The sequence below is a fragment of the Oncorhynchus kisutch genome, linkage group LG17 (genome assembly GCF_002021735.2).
Source record: "Oncorhynchus kisutch isolate 150728-3 linkage group LG17, Okis_V2, whole genome shotgun sequence".
NCBI lineage: Eukaryota > Metazoa > Chordata > Actinopteri > Salmoniformes > Salmonidae > Oncorhynchus > Oncorhynchus kisutch.
Genome location: NC_034190.2, coordinates 52,349,624 through 52,361,977, shown reverse-complemented (window position 1 = coordinate 52,361,977; position 12,354 = coordinate 52,349,624). Strand labels below are relative to the sequence as shown.

Below are 12,354 nucleotides of genomic sequence, written 5' to 3'. Positions count from 1 at the left end.
CATCTAGTGAATATTACGAGATCAACCATGTCCAGCAATGTCGTGTGTAAATTGTAACTGCATGACTACAGTTTGGAACACATCAATTTATATTATAATATTGAAAATATATTAATACATGCAACTCAATATTGCAAGTACATTCTTGAAAATAGCAGCATGATGGATCCGAGAGAGGTACATGTGTGGATATACTGTGCCTGATGCAAATGTTCCAAAAACAAGAAGCCTTGTTTACATGAGTTATGTGAGTTTTGTGATCTGATCCAGGTGATGCATCTACCTAGCCACTGTCCACATTATGAACAGATTAGCTGGAGTCTCCCTGCATGCACATTTTTAACAGATATTCTTTCAAAACAATATGAAGGTATTTATTTTAAGACAATTGCTGATGCCATAAGTCAATGGTGCTCAGTGTCAATGATCTTAGAGGCCAGTATGATGATTTAGTTTGACCATCAGGATCTGTTAATACTTGACTGATATCCAGACACAATGGCGGTGCTTACACTGGCAGCATAATACTTTTTCCCCTAATTGGCATTTTGACCAATCAGATAAGCTCTTTTGTTAATAAATGGGTAAAAGATCAGAATTTGACTGCCTGTGTGAACACAGCCAATGCGTGCCTGACCACCTCCCGAGGTGATTAGGAAGATCTGATCAAAGAGATCACAATGTGTCTTTTAATCATCTACACCCGCCAAAAATGTGGCACAATTAGAACGTTGACAAGATCAGGACAAAGGATACATGTTGGCACCAGGTATAAACAGGGCTAAAGAGCCAGTACAACAGGCATTCCCACAGGATCATGGAAAAAAGGCCAGAATATGAACGTGATGCAAAAAAAAACGTTTCAGCATTTCAACATTAACTAAACCTTAACGTGTGAAAGAAAACACAACATAGCACAGGACATTCATTTAAATGTTAATTTGCTGACTAACATTGTTGTATCATTGTTATACAAGTTTTGCATGAATCATTGTCAATCAATGTAGTTTATTTGTTATCTAATCTTGGCCATTTCAGGAGATCAATGCCCAAAAGGCGAGGCAATTTACCCTAAGCCAAATAATACTCAGCAAAAGAGAGACAAAAGCAGCATTTGATTTCAAGGCATGAGCACGACCTAGAAAGGACAAACCTAGTCGATTCCAGTTTGTAAGACAAAATATGGCATGGATTTCGTTCTGCACAAGTCAATTGTATCTTAGGCCATACCTAGCCTTTGCATTTGTCTGTGGAATGGGGGGGGGGGGGAGATGAAGAAATTCACCTTAACACATGGAACTGCTTTGCATTTCAAAGTAGTATCAAGATTACTTGGAAGTATTGTACAGTAAAAAAAAAAAGCTTAAAGCTGGTCATTTGTACAGCAACCATTACTCAGGGGGATTGTGATGGTACATGTTACTTCTGAAACATGGTGCACTTTGAGGGAACATAGACCTGACATTTTCAAAGCACACTAAACTCACCAGATTCAGCAGAATCACTTACAATCACTAGGTTTACTAGTCTAGGACTGGATGACATTCAAACAACCTCGTGAGTTCTAAATCAATCATTCATTTCCAATGACTGGTCTAAGAATGTAGGTAAGGATTGATGTACTCAAATTCATAGAGATGTAAATCAGTGCTTGTGTAATTATACCTCGATCATCAAGACATTCACTTGATGGGTCAATCAGAACTACTGCAATTGAGATAAGATCTACTACACATTTCTAATAGAAAGTATGAGAGCATCATTTGTGCAGAACCTATTTTTTGATTGTGTGGAATCAATGGGACACCAGGGATGCAAGGCAAGTATAATTAATTCACTGTTTTATGCATCACACAACTCTTTTCTATATCCTGCATGGATTTTGATCAGCCAAGGTTTGTGCATAAAAAATTAAGTATTTTCAGTACAAAATTTAATCTCCGCTCCCCATATGCTGTCAGTGCTCCCAGAAGGCAAAACCAAAAGTGACGTTGGTGGAAGGAAAGCGTTGAAAGTCTTGAGACGAGTGTGCTTTCTTGGTTCCACACACACAGGACAGGCAGTCTCGAGGGCATGCTACCTACCGGTCAGTTTGACCAGCAGACGAGTCAGGCGGCCACTACGGTGCATCATGCTGAGGAGGGTCACGTCAGGCCTCTCTGATCTTGGCAGCCAGAGCAGAGTTCTCCTGGCGAATGGCTTTGTAGTCCTCCAGGATCTTCTCCAGGTTGCTTACAGTCTTTTTACCATTCTCTGTGTCAATCTATGGAGAAACGGGAACTTTAAAAGTTTGCTTTACCAAGTCAGACCTATATCGCTATGCCAAATAAAATCACAAACTATGCCTGATGTTGTACAGTAGCAGTGCAAGTTAGTGAATTGGCATAAAATAAGAGGTCCATATATACCTGTTCCTCCAGGTCTCTGATCTCTCTCATGATTGTGCCAGTGTCCTCAATAGTTTGGATCAACTGAGTGCAGTTCTATACCAGGAAAGAGAATCAAGTCACAACTAACTAATATAGTTATAAGGCCCTAAAATTACCACAGTGCACCACACCCAAGGATATACACATTGCTCTTCAGTTTCTAAGAAGGATATATTCTGCCAACAAGCTCTTACCTCATGCAAGGCTGCCAGGTACTTGTAGGATTTGCGGACAGATTCGTCTTTTTTCGCATCCTGCACAGTATGAGGAAAAGTAATATTAGGCAATTGAAGAAAACTGTGGTATAGAGAACAATTGAAATAAAATTCAGGTATTCCTTTGACCTCTAATTGAATAAAGTAAAATCATGGAGTTCTCTTGCTAGGTGTTCTACCTTGAAGACCAGCTCATCAGTCACAGCAAACGTTCGGTCCAGTTTTCCAGTCAGGCTGTTAATCTCTTTTTGCAGCTCCTTAGTGTCAGACAGAATCTAGAGAAAAAGGAGACACAAATACCATACTTAAAATCACTCTACTCAGATTCAAATTTTGTTTTAATTACTTTGTTTTTAAGGAGATACTCAGGACTGTATTGATGCGAGGTGTCTCAGACAGTGTACCTTTGTAATTTCTTCCTTCTGTTTCCGGATGTTTCCAACGATCTCCAGGATCCTGGCAGTGTACGCTGAGCGGGAGATATCTTTGGGGAGATTCTCAAACTCTGTTATCTGAAGGACAAATCCGATTTCCCAAAACTAGTGTTAGACAAAATGTTTGGACAGGAACCAAATTAATACACATTGTGGAAGTAAAATCATCCCAAATACATTTAATTAGTTTTAATACCAGTTGTTTATACAGTCCCTCCTTCTTCTTGGCCTCCTCCGCAGATTGACTGATTTTTTCATGAAGCTCTTTGATTTCAGATAGCTTTCGGGAGGACTCAATCTAGAGAAAAGAATGGAAGTTGAATTAAGAGTTTCTTTCTGTCACACACTTGGGGATATCTAAGGAGATGAACGCTACCTCTTGGTTGCTGCAGAGCTCCTTGAGCCTGCGGTGCTCATCGATAAGTGGAGCTCGGTGTTTCTCCCACTGGGCGGCCAGGTTGACCACTCGCTCGGCACTTCCCTCCACTAGGGCCTGCAGCTTGGCCAGGTTGTTCTCCCCGTCCGGCAGCAGGTATATGGTCTGCTTCTTTACCCGCACAGAGTCCTCCTCCTCCGTGTTGCTCAGCTCTTTCTGCTTCAGCTCATCTGACACCTGCACACAGACGAGAGACAAGTGTTGCAGGGTGACTATGTCTTACATGTCATAGTTCATTCCACTGTGGTAACTCTGGTCCGAGGTCTACGCAAATACACAGTTTGTCAATTTTGAATAATAGAGGCTCCAATTACCTGATGTATGGACACAGTGAGCTGCCTCATGTCTCCGCCCACCTCCTCTAGGCTGAGGGAGAGCTGCTGTAGCTGCTGCTGCAGGGAGGCCAGCTCCTCCTGCTGTCGGGCCTGCAGATCCTCCTCCGACTGATGTGAGCTGGGGAGGGAGTTGGCCGCTGCTGCCATCTGCTTGGCAGCTTTCTCAGGCTCCTGACAAACACACACAGAGAGAGGAATGGACCGGTTAGAGAGAAACAAAGGCTGTATTCAAATTGGAAATCAAAAGGGGGAACATTTGGAGATCTTGCTCAATGTCTTTGGAGCAGGCTTTGTTTAACCCATCATTCACCTCTGTGAAAGTAAATTTTTCAGTGTGGGTGAAGCGGGTGCCCTTGGCGAGGATGTCACCAATGAGGGGAGAGCCCCCGAAGGACTGCAGCAGCTCTGTGAGGTCAGAGCCCGACCCGTGGGCACCGAGGGTGTCCGGGCGGGTCTGGGCCGCAGTGCGCAGCTGCTCTTCGATCCGCTTCTGCAGACGAGCACGCTTCCTGGAGCGATATTCCTGGGTGGACACGAGTTTACAGATGAAAACACTGCATTGAACACAGAAATATTATTATTGTTCTCAAATTCAAGTCAAAAACTTAAACTATCCCTTAAAGAGCATACCTCGGGTGTGAGGCGGGAAAGGAGGCCTTGGCTATTCCACTCATTCTCCCACTCCTGGGCGGCACTGAGCTCCCCTGCATGCTGCTCCAGCAGGGAGGCCGGCACGGAGGCATGCTGCGACGGCTGGGCAGTTACAGGGGGAAGGAAGTCCCTGTGGTAGTCATTTTCCTCTGAAGAGGGGGAGAAAAGAATGACGTGGTATACTGGTATTGAACTGTCACCATATGCTCTCATTTCAGTGGCAAAGACGATATTGTACCAAGCTTAATGTAACACCTGCTTATGTACAGTACCAGTCAAAGATTTAGACACATCTACTCATTCAAGGTTTTTCGTTAATTTTTTTATTTTTTCCAGTCACCTGGAATGCTTTTCAATTAACAGGTATGCCTTGTTGAAAGTTAATTTGTGGAATTTCTTTCCTTCTTAATGCGTTTGAGCCAATCAGTTGTGTTGTGACAAGGTAGGGGTGGTATACAGAAGATGGTATTTTACCATATAGGGCTAAGTCCATATTATGGCAAGACCAGCTCAAATAAGCAAAGAAAAATTACAGTCCATCATTACCGTAAAACATGAAGGTCAGTCAGTCCGGGAAATGTCAAGAATTTTGTTATGATGCAACTGGCTCTCATGAGGACCGCCACAGGAAAGGAAGACCCAGAGTTACCTCTGCCGCAGAGGACAAGTTACCAGCCTCAGAAATTGCAGCGCAAATAAATGCCTTACAGAGTTCAAGTAACACCACCTGACCACCGCCACAGATCAACTGTTCAGAGGAGTCTGCGTGAATTAGGCCTTCATGGTCGAATTGCTGCAAAGAAACCACTACTAAAGGACACCAATAAGAAGAGACTTGCTTGGGCCAAGAAACATGAGCAAAGGACATTAGACCGATGGAAATTTGTCCTTTGGTCTGATTAGTCCAAATTTGAAATCTTTGGTTCCAACCGCTATGTCTTTGTGAGTAGGTGAACGGATGATCTCTGCATGAGTGGTTCCCACCATGAAGCAAGGAGGTGGTGGTGTGATGGTGCTTTGCTGGAGACACTGTTAGTGATTTATTTAGAATTCAAGGCACACAACTAGCATGACTACCACAGCATTCTGCAGCGATACGCCATCCCAACTGGTTTGCGCTTAGAAGGACTATCATTTGTTTTTCAACAGGACAATGACCCAACACGTCGCCAGGCTGTGTAAGGGCTATTTGACCAAGAACGAGAGTGATGAGTGCTGCATCAGATGACCTGGCCTCCACAATCACCCAACCTCAACCCAATTGAGATGGTTTGGGATGAGTCGGACCACAGTGTGAAGGAAAAGCAGCCAACAAGTGCTCAGCATATGTGAGAACTCATTCAAGACTGTTGGAAAAGCAGTCCAGGTGAAGCTGGTTGAGAGAATGCCAAGAGTGTGCAAAGCTGTCATCAAGGCAAAGGGTGGCTACTTCGAATAATTTAAAATATGTTTAACACTTTTTTGGTTGCTACATCATTCCACGTGTTATTTTATAGTTCTGAGGTCTTCACTATTATTCTAAAATGTAGAAAATAGTAAAAATAAAGAAAAACCCTTGAAGGAGTAGGTGTGTCCAAACTTTTGACAGGTACTGTATATAGGCTACTCATTCAGAATCCTACACAACTGGAAGAATTGGATTACAGAATGATATGCAATGACAGTAAGTTATGAGGGTCCTGTGTATTCTGGGGTTTACCTTTCAATTGCTTTTTCCCAGGCACTTTGAGGCAGTGGGGTAAACTAAGGGTCTGAGAGTGGAAACTGTGGGACGGTCCTGGGTTCTAAAAAGAAACGTGAAAGTGAGAACGCATACAACAAGAGGGAACACTGTTGACACAAAGACGCATAGATTCAAATAGGAAGTGTGTATAGATTCAAATTGGATGTTTGTATTTCTGGGGAATATTGACTTGAGTAAATATCCATGAAGCCATGAAAAACAGGATGAACATGAGTCATTATTGCCTCACTACTTTCACTATATAGCCTTAATCTAGCTTCCTTCATGATCTAGGAAACCCAAAGTTATTTATCAGTGTATATTAAACTTAGCAGGCCACGTCATTGATAATGCTTTGTAGCATAGCTAGCAGGACATACCTGTGTTTTACAGAGGAGGGGTAGTCTGCAGGATGGAGAGAGCCAGGGCAAGGCCAGCTGAGCTTTAATCTGGGCAGCTATGGATTTCTGGAGGAGGGCCGATTTACCTGTTAGGGGTTACAATGTATGAGACAAAGAAATACTTTCAGATTGTCAATTTTAGAAGTTCAAACATTCCATGTCTTTTTATTGATCAGATTACAGTTCAGAAAGTAAAAAATAAAACCAATGTATAAGGGGAGAACTAAAGCTAAGGGATGAATGACCATGCTGGTCATTTATGAACATTGAACATCTTGACCATGTTCTGTTATAATCTCCACCCGGCACAGCCAGAAGAGGACTGGCCACCCCACATAGCCTGGTTCCTCTCTAGGTTTCTTCCTAGGTATTGGCCTTTCTAGGGAGTTTTTCCTAGCCACCATGCTTCTACACCTGCATTGCTTGCTGTTTGGGGTTTTAGGCTGGGTTTCTGTACAGCACTTTGAGATATCAGCTGATGTACGAAGGGCTATATAAATAAATTTGATTTGATTTGAATGGTATTTATTAATGACAAGAAGTACAATGGTGGGACATTGAGTCTGTACCTGCTGGTTGGTCCGAGGCCTCAGCACTTTCTCTGGGCAGCTTCTCCACTAGGAACATGAGCAGGGAGCGGATCTCTGGCTCATTGCTGTACAGAAAGGTCTGGTAGCCAATCTCTCCCTTGTAGCCAAGGTCCTGCAAATAAAAATGCATGTCAACCTCGTTATGGAGTCTGTTCATACACAGGTCATTGACCTTAGTATAATGCCTCACCCTCACCCTTTAGAACATGAGGGTCATTCCGGGTAAGAAATGGAACGAGGAATGTCTATGAGATTTTCATTAACATGTCCAATGATGTAGCCTGCTTCACAAAATGATCAAACCAAATGTATTCACACTTGGCAGATTCAAAATGTTGTAAGTAAACTGTTAATCTCAGGAGATCACTCAACCGAAGTTACGCAAGCAATTGGGCTATTCAATAGAGTCAATCAAGTGAGGAAACAAAAACAGTTCAAAACAATGCTCAATGAGATGGAATGGCATTAGTCTATATGACATCACTTCACATTATAGCAGGATGTCAAATTGGTTGCTGAATGACTTCTTTTCAGACATCAGTGGTCCAGACTGCATGCATGTAGTTGGGACCATGAAAAACTGAGCTTGATCTAATGACAGTAAATTAATTTCAGAATACAAAAAAAAAACCTTGGACTGAGTGTCATGCAAAAGGGGGAATAGGTCATATGGGTACATCAATAAGTCATGCATGGTTATCCATTTACAGCAAACAATATCTTAATCTTCATGTGATCAAAAGAAGGAGTGAGCCCCATTTCGCAACATGAGGGGGAGCACTATAACTAACCCTTTCGACCTCTCACCTGACAGGCCTGTGCCAGGCTCATGCCCACACGGAAGCGGGCAGACATGCCTGGGGGTAAGGAGGGGCACAGTCCGCTTCCCAGGGCCGGGTCGATCACTCGCAGACATCTCACCACCGCCTCCACTATCAGCTCACTGGTGAAGTGCTTCACACTCTGCACATCCTTCCCCACGTCCCTGTGCAAACAGACACACCATGAGGTGCAGGTGCACAGGGTTAACTTCCCACTTGTGTCACACCCACTTCTCACTAGTCATGTGATCAGCCGGTTAAACTTTCAAATGACATTCAAAGATAGATGAATTCAGCTCATTACACTATCGAACATATTTGATTATTGGCAGAGTGAAAATCAAACAACTAGCTGTTAGAACAAAATAAGCACATGTTAAACGTTTGGATGAATGTAGCCATGATTTGCGCTCTACACTTCAACAAACGTTCACAAGGAAAATATTAGCTCATATGAAATGGCTCTGGTGAGTGAGTGAATGTAGATCTGGGTATCAGTGGCTATCAAATCAAAGACAAGAGCTAGCCAAACTCACTACAGTAGACACATAAGCTAGCAAACGTTAGCTAACTAAATTGCAAGCTAGCAACAACAGGTTATTTATTGATAATGTTAGAAAGTAACTTTAGCTAGCTAGATACTTACGTGCCAGTCTGTCTAAGCGAGTGAATTAAAATCTTATCAACTTCATCCATCACTGCAAGAAGTGCCTTGTAATTTCTTTTAGAAAAAAATCTTCCCCTAAATTACATATAATTAGGCTTCTGTTGGCTAGCTAGAAAGCGGTTTAACAGGCTTGTCCATTGGAAAAAGCTAGCTAGCGAGCCTGTGTTAGCTGGCGACCTAGGTAGCTAAACTAACGTTATCACTCCACACTGGCTATTTCAGCAACCGTTCCATTTAAAAAATGCTGTGTGTTTCCCTAAATGTCTTGCAAATTGCTTTTCATTTTACGAAAGCTAGCTAGCTAACACATTCGTGTAATATAAAATTGTGCATATCTAAACTAAAGGCAGGAAGTCGTATGGGAGGAGTACATGGTAGCAGTGCTTTATGGGATGCTGAGTTTCAACAATCTTCTGGAGAGCTGGGCAAGTAAAACTCTGATTCCCAGCAAGCCCCCACTAGTCGCTTAGTGACAACCCATGACTGGCAACTGCGATTTGGCACGTGCATTTTGGAAATTGCATTATTTTAGACGTGTGCCTGTTTTCAATGGGATGTGTATTAATAGGACTTGTTAATCACACTTTAAATATTGTACAACTTATTTCGGACTTATTATTATTTGGTACAACATTTTTTTGTACACTGTTTAAAGGGGCAATCTGCATTTGCTGCATGCATTATTTTTCTTTATAAACTAATGATATGTACCAATTAATACTTGAAGAATATCATTTATAAATGCCTCGTGAGTTTAGTTCATCTATCATAACCCATCATAACCCCAAATATAAGCTTGTTTTACTCCAAACTTTGTAAACAAAGTATATATAAACAAACACTATACAGCCTCAAAACATGGTTAAAACTACAATGTTGATATCATGGATAGTCAGTCCTTGCATCCATAGCTGTATCTATGAATTTGAGAGTGGTTACATTTCTCCGGCCCCATCCCTCAGCCTTTTACCGAAACAGGGGTGGGGAGATCACTTTGTTTGATATGGTTTCAGCTGCTGATTGCCCCTTTGAGGTAGAAACATAATTAAAACTTTAAAATGTGTAGACTGGTCAGGACCAATGTGCTTGTATACCATTTTTTTGATAACATTCATACTTTTTGTCCTTCATCCACATTAATGGGATTTCTTTAACATTCTAAAGCTCCCATTGTTGAAAACTCCTGTTCATTCCAACATTCTATTGACTGTAAAGAATGTAACTTTTGACACAAATCAGCTACTTTGACCACTTTCCCAACAACTTATGAAATCTTGGTCTACTTCCTGCTTTTCAAATCTGAAATCAGAACAGTGTACCAATAAAATGATGCAGCTGTTTTTGTAACCACATCAAATAAGGGCGTCGGGTAACATGGCGGTTAGGAGCGTTGGGCTAGTAACTGAAAGGTTGCTACGTCAAATCCCTGAGCAAGGTAAGTAACCGTAATTGCTCCATGGTCGCCATCAATAATGGCTGCTCCCCTGGCTGTCACCCCACAGGGGAAGTGGGATATGCAGAAACACATTTCCATTTCACACCTCACACTTGTACAGGTTACCCATTTGTACATACAGTGAAACAGGACTATATAAGCACCCTCTAATTATATTTACTATAACTACATTTCATCTCAACTTTTACAAACAACTGAACTTTCTCAACAACTTACATAAAAACTTACCTACCTATTCACGATTACACTATTACTGCTACAAGTACTTCTTGGCTACTTACTATTAAACAAGTCAACATTTTTCAACACTAACAAACTTCTAAACTTCTTCCACTAGATGCAACATCATATAGCTCTCCCCAAATGATATATTTAACTATGACTATATATTCACTGCTTCACTTTAAAGGGGGCAATCTGTGATTGCTACATACATTTTTTGACTTTTAAATTGGTGATATATACCCATTGATTCTTGAAGAATATAACGTATTAGAGTGATTAGTGTTTTTTGAGGTCGGTTCTGTTTGGGAAAAATAATAATAAAACATTTGATTTCTGTTTGGATAATAAAAAAGAATAATAAATACATTATGAAATATGACATTGAAATCGTTTTAGAGCTATTTCATTGAAATTCCAAAGCCAAATATTGAGAACATTAATTTGCCAAAACATTGAAAACTTTCCATTGTCTAACAACACAGAATAAAACAATTAATAACAGCCAATGGAAGTGACCCTTACTGCATACTTATTAACCATCATTTATTCACATGACCATACTTTCGTAAAATATTTCAGTTGTGTATATATTTTTTTTTACATTTGATGACTCTATTATTTCATTCAAGTTTCATTCAAGTCATTATCTCATCTCATCTTTGCTCAGGCAGTAGCAGCCAGACAGATAACCATGTAACGTTATCTCTGTTTCTCTCAATTGAGTCATCCTATTTAGCTAGGCTATTAGCTAGCTGGTAGATGACTGTGCTGCAGAGCCGTCTGACAAAATCAGTCTAGTTGTTCTTCAAAGTAGATAAAGCATACTTTCAAGATTTGCTTATTACCAACTACTATTCAGTGTTTAATAGTCACATGTACCGGGTTGCAGGTGTGATTGCAGGGTACAGTGAAAATCTTATGCTTCGAACTCCAACATGCAGGACTAAGTTAAATAAAATAATGAAAATGGTTTTAAAAAACAACAATATACATAGAAATAGCACTCTACACATAATAACAACTGTGGCAGTGATGAAAAAATACATGTCCATTGGGGTGGAGGTAGACTACTACAACTATCAATCGGGTAGAGCTACCTCACGAACTGTCTCTATCTGAACTGTCTCTGTTGTGTACATTCTTCTCTCATGCTGTATCATGTGGTCTGTGTCAAAGATTATGGATGTAAGATACATGTATTATGGATGTAAGATACAAGATACATGTATCTCTGCCCTAACTATGGGAGACTACAAAGCGGCACGGTGGGCTGTCTAGCTCCCACCTATCATTTCTTTGGATTGGTGGATACATGTTGATGTCAACTGCCTGTATTCAATGGAGAGCGATTCTGCGCTATTAGCCTCATGCCATGAATATGCATAGCCATCTCAAGACAAGTCCGATACAAAAATGAATTCTCAAAGTTTCCCGGGATGTCACGTGTCCTACTTATATCAGTACACTCGAGACAACTTAAGCGTTACGACATATCTAATCGATCAAATAAACCTTACGCAGCAAATAAGCTATACAGAATATGTTATGTACACACCACTTTATTGCACAGAAAAGGGGGTCATAGGGTGTTTTATGTGCTGCCATATACTTTCCCTTTTTTCAGGCACATTTGTTTCCTTCACTCACTTGGAAACTCAGCCTTGGTACAGTATCATATAAATAGCTTAATACTAGATACAGTAACAGAGGGAAGTTGCCACCATTGCAATTGGATGAATCAAAAACGACAGAGCTATCTAGATACATTCACACAAGACATAGTCAACATATGAATATGTCCCTCGAGCTTTTTAATTTGTACAAAGAGCCCTCTTATTGTTTCTCAGTTTTATAAAGGCAATGTCTATCCACCTTTCCAAACTAGCGTCACATGGTGGCACGTTTTTGTGGGTCGTCTTTTGGCCGAATGCACTGTTACTCTTATAGTGGTGCCTTGTGGTTTACCTTTCC

At 41.0% G+C, this 12,354-nt stretch overlaps 1 protein-coding gene across 1 annotated transcript; it reads right to left on the bottom strand.

The window, feature by feature from the left end:
- Positions 1-358: 358 nt before the first annotated feature.
- LOC109907882 (coiled-coil domain-containing protein 22) lies at positions 359-9,084 on the bottom strand. The gene is made up of 15 exons (XM_020506148.2): positions 8,682-9,084; positions 8,022-8,199; positions 7,194-7,326; positions 6,604-6,710; positions 6,200-6,284; positions 4,480-4,649; positions 4,160-4,372; positions 3,829-4,020; positions 3,455-3,691; positions 3,275-3,376; positions 3,049-3,156; positions 2,824-2,919; positions 2,624-2,683; positions 2,409-2,483; positions 359-2,263 (listed from the first exon to the last, which is right to left on the bottom strand). Exons 1-15 carry the CDS (start codon positions 8,729-8,731, stop codon positions 2,150-2,152), a joined length of 1,920 nt encoding a protein of 639 aa, XP_020361737.1. The 5' UTR covers positions 8,732-9,084; the 3' UTR covers positions 359-2,149.
- Between the last annotated feature and the right edge of the window lie 3,270 nt (positions 9,085-12,354).